Raw genomic sequence first — 27,260 nt, forward strand, 5'->3', positions numbered from 1 at the left:
TTTTTCTTTATATTAACCCAGAAAAATTTTACTAAAACCCTCTTCCTCCATCTTTTCCTAACCAACATTTCAACTTCCTGCCTGCTCAAAGTATGGTTGCTGTATCCATCCATCACTAAATACTGCAATTTCTTGCCTACTAGAGAATTGTTTCACTGAACAGTGCTCTAAGCTATATCTCTCCTTGCTTGTTCACTCTCATGCCATAATAAGTCCACCAGTGATGCCACAGTTCAAGAGTTGGTCTCCAAGCAACAAAAATACAAATGCTATTGTAACCTCTATTTAAGGGTGGCTAATAATCAATCTAGAACCTGTGACTGCTACCACAAGCAGGCATGACAAGTCGAGATTGACTCTCCAGCCTGCACTACAGCATTCACCTGAGCCCACTAAACAAGCTTCCTGGAGGAAACTAGGGGAGCTGGTGTTAAAATGTCTAAACAAATGTTCAAGCATTAATACCTCCTGTAAATCTTTTACATATCTAAAGAAGCCTACAAACATTGCTAGCATGGACAAAGCCTTGCATGACATACTTATTTGTGGGTGGTTTTTTTTCCATTGTATGAAAGTGTTTGATATCTAATTTATTTAAAGTCTCGTCTATTTGTCCTTCCCAAGCACTTTCTGCTTAACAATGGAAAGTTTAGAAAGTTTACTTGACCAATTTTTTCAAAATTTTGTATATAAAACCACAAACCCTCCCAGTCTGTTTCCCTACCAAACCTTAAATTGTCCAAGCACAGGTTCTTACCTATTCTTTTCATTAGGTAAATGTGAAGATTCTCCTTATCATAAACCTGAGCAAACATTTTAAAATATCTGTGCTTCTGAGCATTAGCTGATTCTGGTGGCAACATATTTCACAGAGAGTTCCAAGCAGATAGGAGATGGAGAGGAGATAGACAGGAGTCTGCTCTGTTAACTGAGTTGCTAAACGACAAGACCCTCTAGTCAGCTCTGTTTAACACAGGCTGGCAGCAACCTCTCCAGTCAGAACTGGGAATGCCAGTGCCATTGCTCACCTGCAGAATCCTGCCAAGCCTACTCTGCATTAAGGCAAAATGTCATTCTCAATGACTAAATTCTCATGAACATCAGAAAAAAGTGTAACTTTCCTGCAAGCTTCCTTCTTAATTTAAATCTCTCTCTCATTACCTTAGCAGCATTCTGCATCACGGATAAATCTCAAGAAGATAAATATGTCCCTTGTGCCCAGATTTATTTCAATTCCTAGTCTCCAAATAATATTATATGTAATATATCTTATATGTAATATAATATATGAGGTACTTACATAATTTATATAACATATATACTTATAGAATCTTGGGTTTTGGCATCCACTGATACATCTGCCACAGTTTATTTTTACAGATTTTAAGACATTTTCACTATCTGAGCTGCAAATTACATCTGAGCTGCGGGTTTAAATCTGAGCTGTGGGTTTATTAATTGCATTTTATTGAGGCAAATGTCACAGACGAAAGATGATGTCAAATGTTGAGCTCTTGGAGACACAAATTGATCACACTGTGACAAGGTTAAACCAAATCTCATTTCCATTATACATAAAATGTATAAGCATCCTGGATAGATGGCAGATGACTTCTGGATGTAATGACTGCTACAATATTTAACAGCTGCTAGATTAATTTTGTCTAAAACTCTTAAGCTGCCTTCTTTCTGATTCTATGTATTATTCATTAGGTTTTTGTTTGGAAATCTGCTAAACTGTGATTCAGAAACACGATGTTTAAAATCAAGTGATGTTGCCAACGTGATTAAAAGCTGTTCTTACTAAAGTCCTCAGGAATTTGTCAGAAAGTGAAGCATGGACAGAACCTTTCACTCTACTGCTACAAGGTGGTTAAAACAAATTGCTCAGACATACCAATATGACTGCCATTAGCAGAACTCTCAAGATCCATTTACTTAAGATAATAAACATACTTTATGCAGATGTTTGTACAATACATAGTTGCTCTCTAGAGAGTCAGCACCTTCCCCTTGAAAATAAGGATCATCAGCTTCCTGAAGACGAAAGGAGACTGAGGACCATAATGTCAAATGCCACTGCAGGTGAGGCCATTCTGGGAGAAGTGATGTAGAAAGGAACATTTTAGGATCCAGGGGAATTAAAGTTAGTTGAGATTTGTTACTTCTCATTTACCCCTATATTTCTTGTACGCAGTAATTGCATTCAAAGAGACCAAGATGTGCCTGTATAGATGTCTGGTTGGGATCAAGATAATGGTGCTTTATATGCAAAGCAGTTCTGCAGATATGTATAGAAGTGACACTGGTCTCAGGCTGAGGAGGTTCTGCAGAACTAGCTAATCTTTCTTGGATGTCTATTAGGCAGTTGATAATAGCCTTTGAGAACTAATTGCTGTTCCACACCTTCCAACCCAAAGGCTGGCCCTGCCCTAATCAGCCAGCTCAGAGCCCTACTGAAAGGTGGGACTGTGCTCTGAGACATCCCCCTCCTACTGCAGCTTTGGAAGAACTGAAGAGAGAGTAGCTGAGGGCTGCTAAGTACTTTGGGTTCCCTGCAGGTCCTGGTCTTGGCCTTGCTGAAGTGGAGGTCAACAAGACCACCTACAGTCTGCCACTAACAGCATGTGACACTTGTAACAGAAGAGGACACAAGAAGAGTGTCCTGTGAGACTAGAGTGTGTGGTCCTTGGGAGTATCTAGGTGGTGATGCAATTAAGGCAGTGAAAAAGGCAGCTTAAGACACACAGAAGAACGTGTGTTCATCTGCAGATGTGTAGATTTCCTATCAAGGTCTGCCCGGTGAAGCAAGGGCTGCTGGTATCTGCTGTACAATTTATACAGTCTTTGCCCTGGCATGTTTATCCAATCATTGATAATTTCTGAGAAATCACTCTTTAGGATTTAAAACCATTACAAATGGCCTCTAACCAATCTCTTTATTACCAGTTATCATGATCTTTCCTCTTAGACAGAATAAGAATCACTTTCATGAAGAATGAAAAGACCATATGTGCAGAAATACTGGGAGGTCCTGCAATAAACAGAGTCACAATGCATAGATGAAAATTAAGTGTTTCATCATGCTTGGAAATGATAAAAATCAATACAGCACTCAAAAATGCCAAGAGCTCCCATGGCTCCTTACTGTGAGCCTGTTACTGGCAGCTGAGCAGAACTGGTGATATTTATTCTGTGGAGAGATTCTGCAAGTGTTAAGAAAGAAAACATTTATAGGTGTCATGTTTTCAACAGTTCCTTACCCAGATATCAGCCTATTAAAAAAAAAGTCAAAGTTGATATGAATCAGAACCACACCTGAAAAATGTACCACTGTTGTTACACCAGCAAGGTTCATCATCAGTTTCTTTGTTTTCTAAATATATCTTAATTTTTTTGTTAGACAAACTATTATAGCTGGAAAACTAGATAGGCTTCAGGCATGTAAATGCTTCTTCAACACACATTGCTGTCATACTGTCATTGAGAGAGATTTCTGTGGACACCACTGCTCAAAAGTCTGCATTTAGTTTAATTCTGTCTAGATTAGTAATTAGACTTTAAAAAGCAGTATGAAAAAGGGGCTTATTTTTCAAAACAGATAGCTTTTAGTATGTGTGTTGTTAAAATATGTATTATCTAGAGATATGAGACGCACTTAGAGAATAATGTGCATATGCAAATTCACATATATCGCACTGGTTTTAACAATTGTTCAGATCACTAGGACTAACAAACCACAAAATGTCACTCTTATACAGAATCACGCAGAATGCTTGATGTTGGAAGGGACCTCTAGGCATCATCCAGTCCAACTCTCTCCTAAAGAAAGTTCCCATCAATCAGGTCACACAGGAACATATTCAGGCAGATTTTGAAAACATTCAGAAGAGACTCCACACCCTCCCTGCACAGCCTGTGCCAGGGCTTTATTATGCTTAGAGAAAAGTAGTTTTTTCTTATGCTAAAGTGGAACTTTTTTGTGTTCCAGCTTTTGTCCTCCTCCTCTCACTGGAGACAGTGACAGGAAAAGAGACAGAAAAATGACAGAATAGACAGGGAAAAGTGCCCTCCCACCCTCTTGACAAACATCTTTTAAATACTTGTAAGTGTTGATGAGGACCCCCTCACTCTCCTCCAGGCTGAACAGCCCCAGTTCCTGGAGCCTCGTAGAAAGACGCTGCAGTCCCCTGATCTGTCTCTATCACCTTCTCTGGAGGTTTTCAAAACTCTCCTGGATGTGTTCCTGTGTGATCTGATCTAAGTGGACTTGCTTTAGCAGGGGCTTGGACTGGATGTTCTTTAGAGGTCCTTTCCAGCTCCTTCCATTTTGGGATTCCTTGTGCTGATGCAAGGTCTCTCAGGATGGCACTATTGTCCATCAAAATTCCCAGATTCCTCCCTGCAGAGCTGCTCTCCAGCAGGTCAGCCCTCAGCCTGTACTGGTGCATGGAGTTGTTTCTCCAAAAGTGCAGGACTCTGCACTTGCTCTTGTTGAATCTCATGAGGTTCCTCCCTAGCCAACTGTCAGGCCAGTTGAGATTCTGCTGAATGGCAGCACAGCCTTCAGGGGAATCAGCCCTGAAACTTTCTAAAAACCTAAGAGAAGATTACTTCACTTTTTAGATCAAAGCCTTTTTCTTTGTCAGTCTTTGCTGAAGGATGTTTAGGTTTTGGTGGTTTTTTTTGGTTTTTTTTTTTTTTTTTTGGTGATGGTTAACAATCTATTACATATAAAGCTAAGAGTGCATTAAGAAAATAGTCTATTACTTTTGCTTTTTGTTTCCACCAAATACCTTCTAAAGAAATTTAGTATACTGTGACAAAAGCATTTCTCATTCCTGAAAGGAACTTTTCACTTTCAGCTGTTAAAGAATGAAGAATTATTTTTTTTCATAATTTTTGAGCTGGTATTTGAAATATGAGTCAGCAGGATAATGAGCAGTCACAGTTGGCAGCCCTGGGTCATCCATCACCCTCTGCCCATCCTGGCCTGTGCCATACAATGCCACTTTGAAATGCATTGATCCCAGCAGCGAAAATATTTTACTGACCCTTCCCTTAACTCACACGTCCCATAAATCAGATCTTTGTACTGCTTCAAACCAGTCTGTTAAAATCAAATGGAAAGAAATGTTACCTTTCTTTTTTTTTTCCCTACCCTGACTTCAAAGCTCTTGTCCATTTCATGTTTCTAGGGTCTTTCCCCATCTCCTCCACCCTCTTTTCTGTGTTTGTCACTATACATCGTTCCTTCCTATTTTTTTCCCCAGCCATTTACAACAAGTGTCCTGAAAATCACTATTAGCATCTGGCAGGATGCAGAACTGTAGTAACAGAGCACAAACGACTGCCCATCTACCTTCACTACACCCCAAACCAGGGAGCAAGACATATCCTGAGCTCTCCTCTCGTTTTACTGCTAAGGGAAAAGCTGGGCTGTAGTGGGTGAAGACGGGAGTATAGCTCGGGAAGATGCTTAACAAGCAGTGCAGTGCACTTCCTGTGACAAGTTTCACACCAATGAGCATTACACATTGACAGAAGGTAACTTAAGATCTAGAACGATCAAGTTGTCTTTGCATTAATTTCTAGAGAAGATTAAAGGGAGGAACTGAGTGTAAACACAGGTATGGAATAAAACGTCTCCACTATTTCCTGTTTTCATGTACCTAACGAGCAGATTTTTAGGCAAAGAGGATTGTTTTTCACGACACCTTCACTGACAGTGCTGGTCATATGTACATCTAAAAGGCTGCAAGGGTCTCTTGTGCCATCTCCTGGTTATACTAAGACTTCACGCTTCCAGGAAACTGCTACACAGAGGTGAAAAGTTGCAGAAACTTAGCTGAGGCAGGGATAGAATGACAGAACCGTTTAGGCTGGAAAAGACGTTAAAGATCAGTGAGTCCAACTGTTAACCTCAACGCTGCCAAGTCCACCACTAAACCATATCTAAGCGCTGCTTCCTCATGCCTTTTAAATATCTCCAGGGATGGTGACTCAGTTTTTGGCAACTAACACCAGCAAAATTTGCCTTCTCCTGTAACTAAGATGTGCATGGTGGGCTTTTACCCCTCTGCTGCTTTTAGGATCAAGTAATTTGACACATTAGGATATGTATACAACAGAAATTCCGTATTCCCCTATATCACCTTTGAGCTATATCACGTTGTTCAAGTAATGCACAGCCTGTGACCACCTACTCTTTTGCTATATAACAGTGGACAAATGTAATAAAACATTGACGAAGTGACTGGAAAATGATTAAAACAATAACCAAATGAATATAATTCCCCGATTGCAGGTAAGCATTTGAACTTGTGTCCAATCTATTTTACTGAGAACACAGAGGGACTGAAGGTCACTGCTGAGTCCTTCTGCCTCAGGGACAGGACTGAGTGTGCCTGGGCACTTAAGACAGTTTTGTCTGGTCTGTTCTTACAGATTTACAGGAAAGGGGATCCTACAGGTGTGTTACAGGTAAGTAACCTATTGCAGTGCTCCACACAAATCTCTCCAATGTAAAAACTGAAAATGAATCACTGTTGCTTCAAAATTAATGCTGTTTGCCTTAAGCTTCACAGAGCACAGAGAAGTCTCACTCTATAGATACAATTTTTTACAGCAACATTTCACACAGTCCTGTTCAATCTAATATTTTCTATGTAAGACTAATTCTTTCACTCTTTGTTCATGTTTTCTCAATATTATTTTTATTACTGCATTATTTTTAATTTTGCCTCTATGTATCTTAAATGCAGTTCCTAAATAGTAAAGTATTCCTGTTGATGCTTCAACTAGTGACAAACAGAGCAAAATAATTACCTACTGTCATATATGGCTCTCCTATAGTACACTTCAGGTCTTCTTTTTTTGGTTTCTTTTTGTGCTTTAAAATCTGGACATGTAGGTTCACATTCAGTTTGTGATCTATTATGGTCCCCAGAGATTTTCCTCTGAAGTTATTTTTTATTTCATATTTACCCTTCAGAAATGTTAGAGCTTAAATCATCATCATGATTATTGTGAGCTCAAATCTTGTGTGTTGTGTAAATATGCTTCACATCCCACCCACTATTTCATTAGTAAAAATCCCAGACACAATTGGATGCAGGCCTCACCTGTAATAATATGGTGCAGGGTGTGAACTTCATTACATTCACTGAGGACAGTTTGCCTCCCCTATTCAAGTATGTAGAGTCCCAAGTATGTCTTGTCTTGTTCTAGTAACCTGGGGTAGTTCACTTCCCCTCTCCCAATCCAAACACGTAGAGTCCCACTAGTGTTTATCTCTTTGTTAGGGTAGGCCAGGACAGTTTGCTTTCCCCCTCCTCATCTGCATGGGCAACAAGATGAAGACCAGCTGCAGATCTTGCACAACAGCACCCACATGACATCAGTTCAATAATGAGCAAAACAGGACATTACTTATGTATATGTTAATCAGTACAGGTTTTATTACTCACCCTTGCAGTGCTTTCCCTTAACTCCTGAGCAGAGCTCCACTGCACCACCCCATGTGATTCATGTTGGTGCCCCAGCTCCTACTGTGGTAATGCCACCCTTCTGATAAAGTCAAAGCTTTCACTTACTGAGTGTTGTGCCTCGCACCTGCGATACACCTCTGCTTTTTGCTCACAGCATACAGGTAGTCCTACCCTTACTACATCCTACTCACTTTATTTTCACAAATTAACTAACACTGGTAATTATCCTTTGAAATGATGTCTTGACTAGTTGTCAGTCTACTTGACGATATCATGGCAACCAGCTCAGGTGGATCTGCTGTTAAGGGGTTTATTGATTTTAACATACAATATACTGTTTTGTTTTGACCTATTGGGATAGTTATTCCGACAAAGGAGACCACTAGGTTATTTAAACATTATTTTATGGACAAATTCATGGTAGCCTTTTAAATCGGTTTCTACCCTTGCAGATTTTTAGACAACTTTTTCAGTAACTTTCCTGGTATCAAAGTTTGTCTGGTTGATTCTCCAAGTCACTCTCTTCACATTGCCTTTACACTTATTCTTGTGCTCTTGCCCACTTTTAAAAGTAATATTATTTTCTGGTTCTCTAGGAACTCAGTCATGTTTTCTCAACCAAAAATATAAGCACTCTGAGGCTATTTCAGTTTTGATCCTTATTATAGGTGTAATCAGAATTTAATGTTCTAATATATCTATTTAGCTTGATAGCCTCCCATTCTCACCCACATTCCTGTTTCTTGGTTAACTTCAATTATGATATGCATTGTTTAGAGGGCAGAGAGTGAAATAGCAACCACTTCAAGCTATTTGTTCACTGCTCCTGGCAAGCAGACAGCTCTGAGAGCTCTTACCATATAATGGAAAATTATTTAAGAATCCACTTTTACTGTTTTGCTTTTCCCTTGCTGGCAACAGCATTTTGTCAGTACAGTTTTGTTCCTAACCTCCTGTGCTGCTCTTTCATCTTTGTTCTTGCCAATGCAGCCCTCTTGTTCCTACTTTTTCAGTAGCCTTTGAAATTTTTTTTTCAGGTCACTGATGAGCTCCTAATGCAGCCACATTGCTCTATCAGTGTTCCCTCCTTTGTCTGGGGATAGATTGTTGTTATACTTAAAATACAGCCTGTTTTAGAAACCCCTCCATAAAAATAATCAGCTCTCAGGAACTTCTCTTTTCCATAGAATTCTTCCCCCAGGACCTCATGTACCAACTCCTTGAGTTTATTGTTTGCTTTTCTGAATCCATATTCACTTTTTCAACTAGTTTCTCTGTATTAATTGCAGTAAAACCTTAAATAGTAGCCCACTGGTACTCCACACTCTCCTTCTGGCTGATGATCAGTTACAGATCTGCTACTATTGCACCTAGCTCTTTTAATTTAAACACAGAAAAAAATGTCCATTCCTGTCTTTAGATTCTGAAGCAACTACAGATGATTTTGACATATGTTTCAGTACTCTCCCCCCTTATCTCTCCTTCCACATGCTTGTTCCCTCCAATATTTTGCAACATTGTGTATTCTAGCTCTTTCCCATTATTTCCCAGGCTCACAGCACTAGCTTAGGCATCCAAAGCTACACCTAAGATGTCCCCGTGCCAGGCTCAGACCAAAGCACATCCTGGCTATCATCAGAGGGATAAGCGGTTGGTATGGGTAGAGATATGAAGCACAGTGTACTGCGATATGTCCCTTGATCTGGACAAAAAATACCCACAAACAAACAAGGGACTATTTATGACATTTCAAACTAACATCATCCTTGCAATTTTAGATGCAACCTAAGATAGTCAGTAATTTGGCAGCTATCTCACTTTATGTGTTTAGTAACCTATTGTAGTTCCCCACATTTTTCTCTATGTTTTAGTCTTTTGGTCAAATTTCTTTTATTTAAATAAACTAATTTAGGAGCTTTTGTATTCCCAGTAACAGTCTTTTAATGGGTTTATCTGATCTTTGTTTTGCAGTTTACTTTGCTAATGTCTGTTCTTTTTTGGCCTCTTATCTTCAAGCCCTTTGCTCTTTCATTTCTTTGCAACAGGGCCTCAGGAGACACCTTGAGGGGATACCAAGACAACACTTCCCCAGCATAAGTGACTTTATTCTCCCTTTTCCACAAAGCCCCAACAATCCTAGCCTATGTTTGTCCAGTTGATTATCCTGGAACTTTGCATGTATCCATTTAACAGGCTTTATTTTATTGGGTGTCCTTTTTGCAAGTTGCCAAGATAGTTTTGATTTTTAATCACCCTTTTCAGTATGCCTGCAGAGCCCCACACAAACCAGAGCAGATTAATGAAGGCATGAGGTAATACCAAATGCAGGCAGCCCTCTTCAGAACCTCACTGGACACAATCTTGCATTTTTATAACAAGCCACTGTCAGCCACTCTGTGGTTATCTAAACAAAGGTAGATCTGTCATTTAGCAGATTTTTTCCCTAGACCTGTTCCACTAGCTTGTTTGCAGGAAGTATTGAGTATCTGGTTGTTAAGTAAATAACTTACTACTGCTACTGTTTATGAGCTTTATGAGATCAGATCACAAATAAGCATCTATTTGCAGAGATTTAATTCTGAGTCTGATGCTCATGATCACCCATGCTCAGTCAAGCTTTACAAATTGCATGACTCTGATAACTGCAAGTCATACTGTCCATTACTCTGAGCTCTTAATTTCTTAATGTTCTACCAGTTAAAAAATGAATAGTCTAAGACTAGTATGTATTTAATCTAAACAACACCACCATCAGAATGTGATTGACCTTAGCATTAGAATGAAGAATTGAATGAAATTATCTTACATCTAAGGCACAGGACAGATTTACAATCTGATAATTAAACTCCTGTCTTTCAGGCAAGTAACAAAAGCATAACAGACATGAGACCAAAAATTAATAAACAGAATGATGCAAAGACTATATCCTAGACTAGGTTACTGTTACAGCCCGATGTAGTATGGCAGCTACCAATTCCACTTGCATGAGAGACACTGAAATATCACTGAATAGGAAGCACACTAAAATAATGCTAGGCTGAAGCTGTCCTAGCATACTTTCAGGTTATTCACAAAGAACCTTCACAGAATAGCTAAAAGCCTTCTTCAAATATTGTAACAGAAGAAACTAAAAGAGCTCCTCTCTGCAAAAGGAGAAAAGCAGATTCTGCATATCAAAGTTTGTAGTCTGTAGGGATTGCTGTCACTCATCGATAGATTGAAAACAGCCACATAAAAAGGTCCCTCAGATTTTTGCTGCAGGAATTTTAAAGACTGGAAAGGTGTAAATGTGCATTCTCACATGTCTTTTTGAGAGTCATCAGAGTGCAAAATCACATTAAAAAATCCCAATGGAATCTTTTACCACAAATTATTCATTTATTGGTACTTAAAATAAATACAAGATCTTTTGTGAAATACAGTGCAAACTGTAGAGAGTGTACTTAAAATGACTATCTAGAAACTTCTTATGTTTATAATAACTAAATTAAGACAAAAATTATTTATGGGCGAAGATTACCTGTTAGTAAGGCAAATCCCAAAGATGACCCTTCAGTTGAGCTCCATTTATGTGGCTTGAGTTTTAAAATACTGTTGAAACATGTATTTCCAATGGTTTGAGACTCAACATGTATTTAAAAAGAAATTATTTATAAAGCATGTTTTAAGAAAGATTTTCTTAAAAAAATACTCTAAACAGAATGCAATGTGTAATTTATATGAGGATACATTTTGGGTTGTATTTAAAGCAAGTACGAGGGAGAAAAATAATTTATCTGTACTCTTTCCCTGATTATAAAGTCAACAACTGAAACAACCTTATCTTTAACACTGAAAAATTGTTAGCTTTTCTCCTTTCAAACTTTAGTTGATTAATTTGTTACTTAGAAACAGATTTCCTAAAATTTTAAACCTTGGAATATCACACACCGTACTCACAGAGGTTATGAGTCTCAGCAATGCTTATAAAACCAATCCAATACAGAAAGGAAGAATGTAGAAAATCATAAAAGCAAAGTTTTGAAGTGGTTGAAAAATTTCCAAGGAAAGAAATTTGTCAGAAACATGAATCAGTGTTGATTCATGAAATGTTTTCCAGCTTCTTGGTTTGGGCTTCTACAGAATAGTTCACAAAATCCAATTGAATTCATCCTGTTTCCTGGCAAGCTTCTGGAGGTGTCAGAGATCGAAACTTGCATTCAAATGCAGATCCTGTAAATAGGACACAGTTCCCAGCTCTCTAGCAAGAAGTCTGAAAACTTCAAGGATCCTGGGGACAGACAGTCCCTGTAAAGGGACACAGAAAGAGTATCAATACACAGACAACGGGAAAGTGTCCCAAGGAGCAGACTTCATTTGAGAAACTCCATGGGTCACTGTTTGAAAAATAAATAACATAAAAACAAAATGTGGGAAAAAAAATTAAGAACTAGGACAGCTGTTGGCAGTTCTGGCTTGAAGAACAAACATCACTATTTTTCCCCAAACATCCTAATTTGGTATTGGAATGGAAACATGGAGACAGACTGCAAAGTCCCCCATTGATGCAACAAAATACTGATGCCAATAACATTTTGTCAACTAGATACAACTAAAGGTGTTTCTTTGACACCTTTTGTCCTGCAGTTTATTTTAAAAGGACATTCCCCACTAAGAGAGAAAACTTTAGCCCAACCCTTCCTGCTTGTTAGTCATAAACAAGCAGTACCGTTGTATGCTAGATGTAGCTCTATTCTGAAATGTGTCACATAAGATATGCATATACCAGTGTTCATGGACAAAAGCAAATTAGTTTCCTTGTAAAAGAGTGGTTATTTTTTTTTTCAATAGCTACTTGTATTTCTTCTTCTTGTTATGGGGTTGTGTCTAAATACAAAAATCTTACATATCTGATTGATGAAAATCCCCCAGAGTAGTACCATATCTCAATTCGATCCACTTATAGTAGTATAAGGTCTGATATATTGAAGCATTATACAGAAGACATGAGATGATTTAAAAATTATTGTATAGCACCAGTTATTGTCATAGAATATGCTTAATAAGAGACGGTTGGATGTTGCACTTAGGGATTAGTCTAGAGGCTAATAGGGCCAGGACAAAGGCTAGACTTGATAATCTTAAAGGTGTCTTACAGCTGAAATAATTCTATAATAGTAGTTGCTTTAAATCCTAAAAAACCCTGTAAGAAATATATGAGCTAATTATTACAAGCATAAATGACAAGTAAATCCAAAAAAAAAAGAGCAATTTCAACATTCTGACTGGCAATTATATAAAATGAATTTATTAAGATCAGGTAGTTAGCAAGTTTTGTGGAGTTCTTTACATTAACAAAGCTTCTGCTACTTCGAAATTTTACTCTTTCAAAGACAAGGCGTGGCTTTAAGTGAATGGCAATTTTTAATTGAGAAAAAATAAAATTACTAATAAAAACTATTCTTTAAAATAAACATGTATAGATCAAATATGTCAAATGTATGCCTGGAGATAAGATTATCATCAATATTCTTCAATCACTGTATTATATAAAGATAGGAGGTAAAGATTAAACATTTTCATACTTAGCAATTTTTAGAGAAATAGCAACACATTTTATTTCCTTAAGGGTAAGTCAGAATAGTACAATAAATGACATGTTAAACCTACATATGGTAAATAACAAAATAAATTATTTTAAAAACAGAAGGAATACAATAAAATCCTGTTGAGGACTGACTTCTCCAGTGGTTTAAAAAGTAAGAACAAAGTAGTACTAATATGTTAGTATGAAAAAGTAACTAAGGTATTTAATGGGAAGCATGGACACACTTTTTTTTTTACTGAGAAAGATTAGAAGTGGGTGGCCTGTGATGTATATATTGCTGTTATTGATAAGAGAAAAGGAGAAGCTTTCCTCTTAAGCATTGAGAAAGCTCAATTTAACATGTGCACATGCATTTCATTGAAATCCAATAGCACAACTTCCAAAACACTAGATGTGCACACTCCCATTTCTTACATCATTATCCTTCTCCATCACTAAAACATGCCAAGACAGTTCACATCTCATCTTTCAAAACACTTTCTTTCTAATTTTTTTAAATATAGGTCTAACAAATAATTTTCAGGACAGAGCTTATTTTAGCTGTTATTGTCCTGCCCCGTTTCTCTTCCAATACTACTACTGTATTTGTAACTAACTTCTAGCCTTAACATTTTGGCCTTGCAAAAACTGGGTAGCTCAACAAACTTTCTAGCAATAGCATCACATTTCATCACCATTTAGAAGATCTTGTAAGTATAAGCTCTATAAACAGATTAGCACCAAAGTTTTACAAGTTGCAGACCCAAATTTCACACAGTTATCATCTATTTAATGCTGCTGGAGCACTGCAATCTACAAAAGCAATCTCAGGAGCAAAAGCCATAACCAAATGTGCACACATACATATGTACACAAAGTGGCAAAGTGATTCTTGTGCCGAGTAAAGGGAGGAAAAAAAAACCCAATTCCACATGTACTGTTTTCACAAGACTGTGAGGGCAGAAGCAGAGCAACAAATTGGTAATATTTAGATTAAAATCTTACTTTCAGGAGGAAACAAGTTAGTTCAGTAACATTAAAACCAAAACAAAAAGTTGCAGCATGGCATTCCTCTCCCTCCTTAGTATGCCCGAAGAAAAAGATGGCCAATTATTTAAGTCAATTGTAATTTCCATAATACTCAACATAAAAGCAAGACACAGCAACAGTCAAAGGATAGCAGAGGATTTGTGTCCCTGAATTATATGCACACTGTGACAGGATACCAGTGTACTATGTTTATATAAAAATATAATCAACATTTAATGAACTATACTCTGAACTCTCCTAGGCCTACTGTAACTTTAACTTATTTCCACAGTATTTTTTCCATATTTGTTTGTGGGCTTATTATAATTTCATGCTAAAGAATAGTGACAAAATTAATCATCCTTTTTCATCTACACTTTCTCTTTTATCTTTATTTTTATTCTTTTGATCTGTCATTCAGTTGCCAGGGACTCAAATGTCATTAGTCAGCATTTTAGAATTCCATGTTGAGAAATATAAGCATTTCAACTTGAGATAGTAACCAAGTCACTTAAGTATTTTCTTGGGAATTGGTCCAGGAGATGAAGTCAACTTAATCCAGTTTTACATCCTACAGTTGGAACAGAACAGATGAAAAGTAAATAATTACTGAAACGTTGCCTTCATTCTGCGCAGCGTGTCCTGAATTTTTCGAGAATGTTTTTCTGCTGGTATCTGATGGAAGTTGGCACAGTTGTCAGCTGCCAGGGCAGAAATGTCTGCATCTTTAAACTGAGTTATTCTTTGTCTGAGGTACGACTGCAGCTTGAAATCTGGTGTGTAAGTATAGGGATTCTCTTGAAATGCATGAACTTGGCTCACAACTTTTGCAATATTTCTTGAAAGAGAATATGGTAAAAATTATTAGTTCGCTTTGCTGATGACAAAAGAATCCCACAAACCAGAAAGAACCCCTGAAACCCAAACTTAAAAGGAAACTCAAAGGCATTAAGCATTCTTTCCTCTTAGTATATGTCCCTTTAGTTAGATGTCAAAATGACTGTAACCATTTAAACGGCTAATGCAAAATAATGTGTTACCTCTCATTACCACATTAGACAATATTCTATTTCAAAATGTTAGGTGAATAAACATACATAATTGAAATAATTACCTAAGTTTAGTCCACTTGTGAGCTCCATTTGTCATTGTGAATCCCCCAGTTTCAAGTTGTTGGACATGCATAGCCAAAACATGGGCTGATGGAATTGTTGGAAGTGTTTTGAATCTTTCTCCTTCCATCAAGCACAAGCTGTCACTTTTTAAAAACACCTAGTTCAAAAATACACACAGATAAATCTCACACTAAGTATCAGGGGCAGGTTTTACAAGACGTTCTCCATGCCTTTAGTACTACGTGTTTATTTGTCACGACTTTTAACTTTTGGCATTGAAGTTCAAGACAGCACTATGAATTAATACGGTAGAAAATATTTTAAAGCACACAATGAAAAAGTAACGGTCATACATAATTTTAATTGTTCTCAATCACAGTAAAAATTACATTTTAGAACTTAACTCTACGATTCAAAATTGTATAGATCAACACAAGAATGCCTGTGAGAAAATGAACATTTAAGATTTTTAAAAACAGATTACAGCCAAAAAGCTCCCTTAGAAATCACCAGAAAAAGTGTATCTAATGTCCTAGTTTCCTTTGAACTGTCTTTCTTGATTTTTAGTCACATACAACGCTTTTCTGAGAAGTATTGAGATGAAAATTAATGTAAACTCTTGAATTAAGAGTCAAAAGTTTTGAATTAAAATCTCCATTAATACGAAGTACGAATTATGGCTTTCATCCTGCAGAGGCACCCATTTAAGTAGATCCTACATCTTCTCCAACCCCAAGAAGTATTTTCATATGAAAGACTTTATACTATACCTCAACAGCCTTGAGTTCCTCCATTATGTCAGCTACTTTTGCAGGTAAAATTTTCCAGGCCTTACAATAAAAGAAAATATATGTTTCTCACATTAATGACCGTATTGGAACAAGATTATTTTAACCAAAATAGTTACAGAGCAAAGTCCTAAACTTACTGGTAGCTGCCGTACAATAAGATTTTCCAAGCCTGCTAGAATTTGCATTGCAGTAGCAAAATTTCTTTGTTCATAACAACATTTTGCTATCAGAAGGAATTTTGATAACAAGCTCACCTGCAACTGATAAAAAAAGAAAGATACATTATATATATTTAAAAAAATAGAAGATATATATAGCAAAAATACATAATAAAATTAAATGACAAGGAAGAAGGTAAGATGCATTTGCTTTTTGTATTTGTTATCAAAATTGTTGACTCTTGCAACATTTCCCTCCAATACAAAATTTTCTCTTTACTGTCACCAAAATGTCCTTGTTAAAGTGTGACTGACATCTATTCTCCTCAGGCAACCCATTTCTTCCATTCTATTAGGTTTCGACACTTGCTACTACAAAACACCCAAGACTCTCCCTGTGACGACAAACTAATTGTTAACTGTGCACTCACATGTGTATTTTAGAATATTTCTTGCAGCTTTGCTACAGAGAAACTCATATATAATAACAAATAAATAACTGTTTCATAAGTAATAATATGATAAACCAATGACAAACCTTAGATGTGTGACACGTTACAATTTCAGCAGCAACCCAGGTGCTGATACTGTCTGCATTTCTTAATAATTGTAGAAGGTATTGGTCTTGTATGCGCTTTGACAGAAACAGATTACAGACTTTAAGTGAAACTGCCTCAGTAGAAACAGCTCTACAAAGAAAGTGGGGGAAAAAAGGTAAAAAATAAATAACGCTGACTTTTGATTTTTAAAGAAAATCTTGAACGTGAAGTATCAACTTCCAACCATTTAACATAATTTTGCAGTTCTTACAGTCTTGATTTTATAATCTTTTACAAAGTAAATAGTGAGCTATGTTAGTTTTTCTTTCTTATAATTACAAGATAATTGTATGCAATTACAAGATAAGCATATGCAGTATACACTTCTGTATATAAAGACACCTTCACCACGTGATATCAAAGAAGACAAACCATTCAGTCTGACACAAAATAGCTAGAAATCCAAACTCATTAAAAACTGCAGCTACCTAATAAATTGAGCCTGGTACCTAGTGGCACCACATAGCTTGTTTCCCATGCCTGAACCCCAAAATTGGTAGGAACCAGCTGATTTAGCTTCTGACATTAAAAAAACCCCATAACAGATGAGCTGCTTTAGATGTTCATTCTCTACTCTTAGATAGAGAAGTCTACTTACAGATAGTGCAATTAACAAGTACTAATTAGAAGCTAACTGAATCCACTGAGTATGTAAGAAGTAGACCATAATTAAATATAATCAGGTCCACACAGCTAGATGAAAATATTAATTACCACTGAGCAAGTAATTTAAACAGGTTGGTAACCACTCTAATAACTATAAGAAAATTCCTATGTATCTGTGAGTATTGACACTTCATCTACCAAACAGAACAAATTGAACATTGCCCTGAGAGGCTGTGGAGTGTCCCCATCCACATTCAGAACCCAAATATGCATAATCCTGGGCAATCTGCTCTAGCTGATCTTGCTTAAGGCAGGGGGGTTGGACAACACGACCTTGAGAGGTCTCTTCCAGCGCAGCTATTCTGTAATACTGTAATGGTAACTGAGATTTTATATACATACACACATGCATGATAATTCAGAAACCATTATTTTTTTTTTCTGCCGAGAAAGAAACCTTTGATGCAACTCCCAACACACGTTTTCAGAAATATTTTGGCATGATTCACTTTAGATTTCAAAGAAATCACATTGCAAATGTGACCTACCACATATACATATTTTCATAGGTATATATAAATGTATAAAATGTCCTGAAATGAAGAAAAATGATACAAACAGACTACTTAGTCTGTCAGAAGGATATTTAATCTATTTCTCTCCTCCTGGATGTATTAAAGGTATAACATAGTAAGTTATTGTGCATCAACAGAATAGAAGGGCAGTTAAAATAAACAACTTACTTTTGGACAGCAACACATTTGTCTTTAACACCAAGTGCTCTTGAATTTAAAAAGTGTACTGGATGACATTTATGAAACACTTCCTAACAAAAAGAGCAAGACAGACCTGATGTTAGATCTAGCAGTTCTTTGAAAATGCTCAGGGATAAAAATGACTGAGGGCTTCCCCCTCCCTTCTCTTCAGCAAATTTATCAGAGGGATCACAACCTAAGAATGGAATTAGCCATTCTAAATTTTACTGTAGAGATTTCAAGAGAAAAATGGATTATTTAAATTCAAAATATTATGAAATAGTATGAAATAAGCTTGAAATAGGGCTGGGAAATGGTAGAGAAATGAGGCAGAGTGGAAATTAAGAAGACAGACATTATTTGTACTTCCAAGTAAACCTAGACCTTTGTACCTGTTGCAGTAATGTCAGCTGCCAACAAAGCTGTTGAGTACTGTATTCTATTAAGAGATATGGTCCCACTTCATCTGCTTTAGCAAAGGAGACTGGCATTTCTTCCGTAAAACTGTTATAGCATGGCTTTGGCAAAACTGGTGAGCTAGTGTACAGTCGCTCTCTCTGATACTGGGCAATCGGTCCCATACCTTTAGAAAGTTTCCAGTTAAAGTTCTGTAGAAAAAGAACCACATGTGAAGCTACAACTTCTCTAAAGCAAACATCATATCACCCCTTGAGGTAACTTTCTGAAATCTTTTGTTAGACAAAGAGCTTTGTGGATGCAAAACTCTTCAGCTGATCCTCATGGTTAGCCCACACACTACTTGGTTTATCCAACATTGCTATTTTAAGCTAATGTAATATGCAGTCTGAGCAGGAGGTCATCAGACCTCAATCAACAATCAGTATTTAAAACAAACTTCTGTGCATTCAAGCCTGCTGCTATAAAATGGTTTCTGTTCTGAAATTCTGTATTGTATATTCTACACTTTACTATTTCTTGTACTCCTTTTGCTTAGAATCAAACATCCTTTTCTAAAGAAAGATTCTATAAACCAGTAAATACAGACAAAAGTTCAGACAAATTTTTGCTACAAACTTTGAAGTTCTAGCAGGAAATTTCGCACCTCTGTTTTCCTGTATTTACAGTCTTACAAAGATATATGCTTAATAAAATATTAGTGTTTGACAAGAGGGAAAAGGTTTCCTAGTACCTATGAGTCAAATGCTAGTATCAAGGATGAAGAGTTCAACTCTTCTCAACATTTTGATTATCTGATCTGTTATTACTCAAACAGCTGACAGTGCAATTAAGACTTAAAATGACTTCCACAGTATACAGCTGGCTACTTTAGTTTTTGTCAGAAGATAATATACAGAAATCTGCTCCATATACTGCAGCTTGAAGAAAAGACATACCTTTCTGGAAACATCTTCTGAGAGCTTTTTACATAAGGAATGTAATGTTTTTCTGTCCTCCTCACCTTCCTCTTCACACTTGTCTATGCTGGAGCACTGATGTGCACTGCCACTTTTCCTGGCAGAAGCGTCCTCCAGCAATGACAACAAGCGCTCACCGTAGCCATTTAATGGAGCAACCTGTAAATGCAAAATAAGTTAACAGCATTTTCCCCATAAAATAGAAGCAAAATACAATACAGTTGTCGGATTCACGTCTGTCCAAAACCAGACATATTGAACATAGCTGTCAAAGATAGTGGATTTTTTTACTTTAATTGTAATTAGAACATTTTTTGTAAAACAATCTTACATGTACCATAACTGATTCGATTGTTATTTTATTTTGTTTTTTTTTTTCTTAAAGCTGCTACCAAAATTCTGACCTACCTTGGAGGCAATAAATTCTTTTAGGGTACACAAAAGATCAGTATTTGTTGCAAAGTCTACACTGTAGCAGTCTTCAATCCAAGCCTGCAGGATGTAGAAACTGCGGTTACATATTTTGGTAAGTGATGCGGAAGGATCCAGGCTGGCACTGGCGAGAAGAAAAAGGCACTTGTTTCATCAAAATTGACATCAAATTCAAAAAATCAGCATTGGGCAAAACCACAATTATTATTTGATAATGACTGTACTATCATAAATTCTTAATTTCATGTCTCTAGAATCCATGGCTCTATGTAAACAAAGCTGTGGTTTTACTTGCAACCAATCACTGAATAACTGGTAAAAGTAAGAATTTGGAATTCAGAAGAAAAAAGTAAGCACATTGTCAAATATGGGAGTTCCTCTAGTTTCACTCTTACTTGTCAAGAGAGTGTTAGAAAAACAAACATCAAAATTCAATTCAATTAAGCAGTTCTTTTTAGAAACAGCTATTTGCCATTGAGGTAAACGTCAACTGTGCTTTAATAATATTTTTCACATTAAATTACTGTACCTGGATAAAGTACTGCTGATTCTATCAAGAAGAAACTGCAAAAATTCTTCTTGTGTGCAGAAATAGCGAAATGTGTAGAGAAACTGCTGTACATAACCTTCTAAAAATGCATTTCTGTGAAGCACAAGAAAAACTTCAGACAAGCAAAAGCACAATTTCTTCTTGCATTAGAGTACAGAAGAAGCAAAACAATCCTCTAAAGGTCAAGAATTAATAGGAATTTTAAATTCTTTTCCTCTACATAAAACCTTGAGTCCATTTTATTTTTACACATCAAATACTGTGATTCCCAACATTGAAAGCATAATTTGTTTTAAAAAATAGATTCTCTGCTTTCAATTTTGACATTATTATTATCAAAAGTTAGATACTAAATAGTATGGAAGAACACGTTTAATTTTTTTTCTGTCATCTCGCTTGATGTTTTTTTGAAAGATATATAATATAGTATAATATAACATAACATAATATATCGTCCAGGTTCCTATTAATAAAAATTATCAAATAGAATAGTTGGAAGAATTGTTATACTGCTGGCAGTAATATAAAGCCTTGTTTCCATGGCAACTATCAGACCAAAACCTTAAATAAGTAGGGATAAAGAAGTTTAAAGTTATTAGTTTTTGATATTTTATCAAATGCTTCGAGTTTTAATCAAATCCAAACTTAGCAGTTTGGTTTATTTCTTATCAGGCTGTCTTTTGCCATTTCTATGCCCATTTCTGTAAATAGGTCTTCACAGAAATAACATTACACTTGATGGAAGGGAGGAGAACAGGCAATGATAAGTAACTAGGATTTATCAGGGTGACTATTTTTCCTGAATTAGCAGCTATGCTTTAACCCACTCCCAATTAAGGATGTGCAAAATATACTATACCTAGAATATAAATAAGCCATTAAACCAAGTGGTGTACCAGCCTGCAGAACTCTTACTCCGTTTTGATTATTACACTGGTGTTTCTCTGTGTTATAGTAAAGAAGCAATGACGACTCATCTGTAGATGCCACATCCACCAAGTCAGTCCTCCCATTGTGAATGACTGTAGGCAGCACACAAGACTCCACACCCCACTGCTCTGCATACATGATCTGCTCCAAGATGCAAATCCATGAAAAAATAAAATGTAGCAAAATAAAGAGGAAAATCCACATAAAAACTTAAAACCAAATTGCATTTCACAACTGTTTTTTTTTCCTTTTAAAAATAATACTAGTAACAACTAAATTTACTTTAATAATTCTTTTAGATCCTACTTAATTTGGCACTATGACACAAAACATTTCACTTTCTGACTTGAGCAGCCAACTGCACTGATGCAGCAATGAAATAACAAATGAAACACAAGTAAAATGATGTCTGACTTGCCTGCACATATTTCTTCACCAGTTCAAGAAACTGCACTTTTGATTTCATCTCTTGTAGCTGTCCTCTCAATTTGGGCAACACAGATTTAGTTTCAGTACCTTTAGATTTAAAACACAGAGGATAAGAACACCAATGATTCTTTTTTACAGAAAAAAAAAATCCTTAAAAGTATTACACACTCATTTCATTATTGTCAAGTTGCTGTAATCTTACCTTTGCTGCTTTTTTCTTTCTGCAATAACTTCTGGTAAAACTTTATGGTCTTTCTGTAATTTTTTGTTTCCATCATTAGCAATTGTTCTAGTTCCTGTTTAAAGAGAAAAGGGATCCTGAACAGAATAACTGCAAGGTTCTAGGAGGAAATTGAAGTTTTAGAAGAGAATTCTTTTGTATGCAAAAAAGAACACTCAAACAGACAAGAATATTCTATTAACCATGAAAAACTCCTTTCCATACCTGTGCTTATAGGCAAGTTACAGTAGGCATTAGCTGTCTCCCGAAAAGCATTAATGTTCTACAACTTCAGAACTGGATCTGGTGTGTATATGAGACTGCATTTTGACTGCAAATTGAAGTTTGTCTGAATCCATTTATATGTAAATATGCCTTTAATTATAATTGCATTTATCTGGTGGGTTTTGAGAGCACTTTAAAAAATTACACTCAGAAGTTACCCAGAATTAAAAGAGGTGGTATCTGAAAACAGTGCAGATAATGCTCTGTTAAGCAGCTGACCTATATTTGCAGAAAGAACTGAATGTTTGAAACCAATAGTTTCCAAACAAGTATAGTTATGTTATACAACTAGGTCAGAAAGCAGATGAGAGCTGTTCTATAAAGAACGTATCAGTTTTGAAGTTGAGCTTACATGTTTTATATTTATGCATTTTACATTGTTGAAAAAATAAATTTTTATAGAGATACATAACTTAAGCAATGGACAGAAATGAAAGTATACTTAGCTTCTCACAATAATACCACCAAATGTAACGTAAACACTTCTTATTGTTTGCATATCAAACACTTCATTATTTTACCAACCAATGAAAACAGGCCATCCACTTCGGGTTCAGCTTCTGATTTGCTATGAAACAACAAATGTGATGTGTGTTGTGTTCTATAAAAATTGTGGCTTTTGCACTTGGGTCCTAAGCTAACTACCAGTGACCCAGTTACATGAAACAGCATTTTAAATGGAGTACGTTCACTCAATGCAGCAGACAGAACTCCCACAAGCAGAATGATCAGAAAACACATAGCTCAGAGCTAACATATCAAACAGCAGACTGGTAAATAGGTTACCTTTAATGGGAAGGACCTACTAGAAATTAATTTGAGTTTGAGAAAACCCTGTCATTGTTTTTCAGAAAAGCTGAAAAGGTTTAACACCACAGTTCATTAGCAGCAAGAATCACAAAAGCCCTCTGGAATTTTAAAGACCTACCTAGGCATCACATACAGAATAGTGAAAGCACAGAAAAGCTGTTATCCAGATTCTGAACTGGAAACTGCCTGCTTTTACTTAAAGATTTGCTTCTGTTTCTTCTAAATAAAATGGCGCCAAATTGATTAAGACCCTATGAACACAGAAAGGGAATTGGAAAGAGTGCCCATTTTCTGACATTTGAAATCTGATGGATGTGGTTTGTCCCCTTAAATATCTTCTGGTGAGTAGCAGTGAAATCAATAGCAGTTTCTCAGTCTATTCCACAACATCTTCCATTTTAGCTAGGTCTAGAATATAGATGCTTTTGATGAAGCTATACATGAAGATTCTATGATTCTGTGATTCAATTGTTCTGCTCCCTCTGAAGTACATTTAATTTGTCAGGATGCTTTCTATAGAACTTCCCTTTGCCTAGGGAACAAAGTAATGATAGAGTGACTTAGCTTACTTGGGAAAATTGTGAATTCAATCTGTCTGATGCAGAAGTGTTTTACATGCTGAAGGGTGGCTCCGCCAAAGCATACACAATATTGGCAGAAGAGAAAGGAAAAGAGAAGAGGAATGGGAAAGGGAAAATTGTGGCCAGAATATACAAAACCTTCACTAGAAGAATCCTAGTCACAGCTTGGGTACACTTAAGTTTGTTAGAGACTCTTACAAGCAGCTAATGAGATTCAGGGGATAACCGAAACCTAGTGTGGTCAAAGAGGAAAAGTGCAAAGGCTTGGTGATGGCTTGGGAACGCAAGAGAATTGAAAACACTTTATGAGACCATATAAAAAAACAACCCTCTTCTCATTGTAAAGGCAGATTTGGGCATTGCCTTGGAGAAACAGGAGCCTTGGTAGCTGCCTTCCCTTCTTGCTCTATTGCAAGGACTTTAGTTTGCAACTATGCACTCAGTATGAGGGTTCAAAATCAGCAGCTCCTAGACCAGAGGTGATGTGAGGCAGTGGACCTGGGTCAAAAAGTAGGTTTGACTTGATTGTCTGGCAAGTAAGACCAGAGTACAGTTAATCAAGGAACTGGTTTGTGAAACCAAACTGGGTAGCAGATGACTTAAACAAGGAAAGATAAGATGATACTTTGCAAGAGAGGGAGAAATTTCCTCCAGCAACTCAAACAACCTTCCTGCTTCAAACAACAACCTACAAGCCTTCCTTTGGACTTCTTAGTGCTCCTGGGCTGGATATGGGACATTTGATTTCTCCACTAGATTTTACAGTGAAAAGTTAGCAACTAGAATAATTAACTTTTCTGAGCTTCTACTTTGGCAGAAAACTCATGTTAATTTTCATATTGAGACTTTTATTTTCTCAGTATTTTGTTTCAGACAGTGCATCATTCCCTTGATATTCACACAGCTCTTATTCACTGTTTAGACATTATAAAGTGTTAACAATAAATGCAAATAATAAATGACCACGTGTATTTTCTACATAACACGTACTCCAAGTACCACACGTATATATGTTCATACTATCAAATAAAACTAGCTGAAGACGCTTTGTGGTACAAATAGAGCTACATCCACATACAACAATACACAGGAACTATAACTGTTAAATCCCATCCCTACCAGCAACATTCACATTGACTGAGATGAGGTATGAACTGGTCTCTGTTAGCTGCTGGTGGTATGGAGATTAAAATCACAGTATACATTTTCACAGTTGATTTGTGGTGTTTGCTTTGATGAATTAGGCAGCAAAAAGACAGCAGAAGAAGCTGAGTAGAGCTGCTTATCACTTACATGTTGATAACTGATTGTCTTACAGCTAAGAATTGTCACCTCCTGACTGCCACAATAGCAAAAAAATAAATTTCAATTTGTGTATTTTTGCTGGCTTTCTTATATATATTGACAAGTTAAACCTTGCAAAAATTTCAACAATATTGCTAATAGTTTATTTCAGAAATTGTGATGACTGATGGAGTCTGGAAAAACAGCAGGATCTTAGGAAGGTTTTCTTCGATCAAATGTTCAAGATTGCTGCAATTAGACCATTATGATTCAGTAAGATCTTATTTGAAACGCATTTGGAAGAAGATGGATTGAACAGAAAGTCAGTGTTGTAGTAATGTCAGCAGAACGATTAAAATCATTGATGCTATGATAGCGAAGGAAAAAACAGTCCCAAAATCAAAAAGTAACTGTTAAAGTATCCTCCATTGAATTTGTAATAACAAGACTCTTAAAAATAATTTTAAATTTAAAAAAAGGAAATAATATTTAATACAATTTTATGAAAAATATTTTAAAATTATATACCTGAATATTCTAGCATAACAAGGCTTTTTTTATACAAAACAGTACGACAGAGAATAGAAGTATTTGCACATATATAGAATCATAGAATGGTATTCTTTGAAGGAACCTTTAGAGATCATATAGTACAACCCCCCTGCAGAAGTAGGTCAACCTAGCTCAGGTCGCATAGGAACAGGTCCAAGTGAGTCTTGAAGACCTCCAAGGAAGGAGACTTCACACCGTTCCTGGGCAGCCTGTGTCAGGGCTCCCTCACCTTTACAGTGAAAAAGTTTTTTCTTATATTTAAATGGAACATTTTCGTGTTCCAGCTTCATCCCATTACCCCTTGTCCTACTGCTAGATACAACAGAAAAAAGGGATGCCCCAACCTCCTGACACCTACCATTTAGATACTTGTAAACATTAATAAGATGCCCCCTCAATCTCCTCTTCTCTAGACTAAACAGCTCCAGTTCCCACAGCCTATCCTCATACAAAAGATGTTCCAGTCCTCTGATCATCTTGGTGGCCCTGTGCTGTACACTCTCCAGCAGTTCCCTGTCCTTCTTGAGCTGAAGAACCCAGAACTGGACACAGGACTCCAGATGAGGCCTCACCAGGGCAGAGTAGAGGGGGAGAAGAACCTCCCTTGACCTGCTGGCCACACTCTTCTTGATGCATCCCAGGATGCTATTGGCCTTCTTGGCCACAAGGGCACACTGCTGGCTCATGGTTAGTTTGCTATCAATCAGGACTCCCAGGTCTCTCTCTGCAGAGCTGCTCCACAGCAGGTCAATACCCAGCCTGTACTGGTGCATGGGGTTGTTCCTTCCCAGATGCAGGACTCTGCACTTGTCCTTGTTGAACCTCATGAGGTTCCTCTCTGCCCAACTCTCAAGCCAGTCAAGATCCCACTGAATGGCAGCACAGCCTTCTGGGGAATCAGCCAGTCCTCCCAGTTTGGTGTCATCAGCAAACTTGCTGAGGGTACACTCTGTCCCCTCATCCAGGTCATTGATGAAGATGTTGAACAAGACTGGCCCCAGAACCCATCCCTGTGGAACTCCACTGGCCACAGGCCTCCAAACTCGATTCTGTGCCATTGATCACCACCCTCTGGGCTCTGTCATTCAGCCAGCTCTCGATCCACCTCACTGTCCACTCATCCAATTCACATTGTCTGAGCATTCTGATGAGGATGTTATGGGAGACAGTGTCAAAAGCCTTGCCGAAGTCAAGGTAGGTGACATCTGCTGCTCTCCCCTCATCTAGCCAGCCGGTTATGCACTCATAGAAAGATATCAGGTTAGTCAAACAGGATTTCCCTTTGGTGAATCCATGTTCATTCCCCCTGATAACCACCTGTTCAGTGACAACATTGAGGATGAGTTGTTCCATCACCTCTCCAGGGATGGAAGTGAGGCTGACCAGTCTGTAGTTTCCTGGGTCATCCTTCCTGCCCTTTTTGAAGACTGGTGTGACACTGGTCTTTCTCCAGTCCTCAGACACCTCGCCTGTCCTCCATGATTGTTCAAAAATGATGGAGAGATGCTTAGCAATCACATCAGCCAGCTCCCTCAGCACTCTAGGATGCATCCCATCAGGACCCATAGACTTATGAGCTTTAAGATCGCCCAACAAGTCTTTAACCTCTTCCTGTTCCACCCGGGGCAAGTCCTCTGCTGTCCAGGCCACCCTGTTTTCCTTGCTGGACTGGGCTTCCCGAAGGCTGGCCTTGGCCATAAAG

At 37.2% G+C, this 27,260-nt stretch overlaps 1 protein-coding gene across 1 annotated transcript in view; it reads right to left on the reverse strand.

Annotated features, from left to right (window-relative positions):
- Window positions 1-14,691: 14,691 nt before the first annotated feature.
- Window positions 14,692-27,260, reverse strand: part of KNDC1 (kinase non-catalytic C-lobe domain containing 1) — a 63,281-nt gene continuing 50,712 nt past the window's right edge. Inside the window, exons 18-30 of the mRNA XM_062001565.1 lie at window positions 22,029-22,122; window positions 21,816-21,913; window positions 21,327-21,538; window positions 20,447-20,560; window positions 19,894-20,041; window positions 19,465-19,644; window positions 18,502-18,717; window positions 18,098-18,180; window positions 16,688-16,838; window positions 16,129-16,251; window positions 15,971-16,030; window positions 15,200-15,357; window positions 14,692-14,923 (exon numbers count right to left, since the gene is read on the reverse strand). Coding sequence (XP_061857549.1) covers window positions 14,692-14,923; window positions 15,200-15,357; window positions 15,971-16,030; window positions 16,129-16,251; window positions 16,688-16,838; window positions 18,098-18,180; window positions 18,502-18,717; window positions 19,465-19,644; window positions 19,894-20,041; window positions 20,447-20,560; window positions 21,327-21,538; window positions 21,816-21,913; window positions 22,029-22,122 — 1,869 coding nt within the window. The remainder of the gene's footprint in view (window positions 14,924-15,199; window positions 15,358-15,970; window positions 16,031-16,128; window positions 16,252-16,687; window positions 16,839-18,097; window positions 18,181-18,501; window positions 18,718-19,464; window positions 19,645-19,893; window positions 20,042-20,446; window positions 20,561-21,326; window positions 21,539-21,815; window positions 21,914-22,028; window positions 22,123-27,260) is intronic.

This window comes from Colius striatus, chromosome 8, assembly GCF_028858725.1.
Source record: "Colius striatus isolate bColStr4 chromosome 8, bColStr4.1.hap1, whole genome shotgun sequence".
In the NCBI taxonomy this organism is placed as follows: Eukaryota; Metazoa; Chordata; class Aves; order Coliiformes; family Coliidae; genus Colius; species Colius striatus.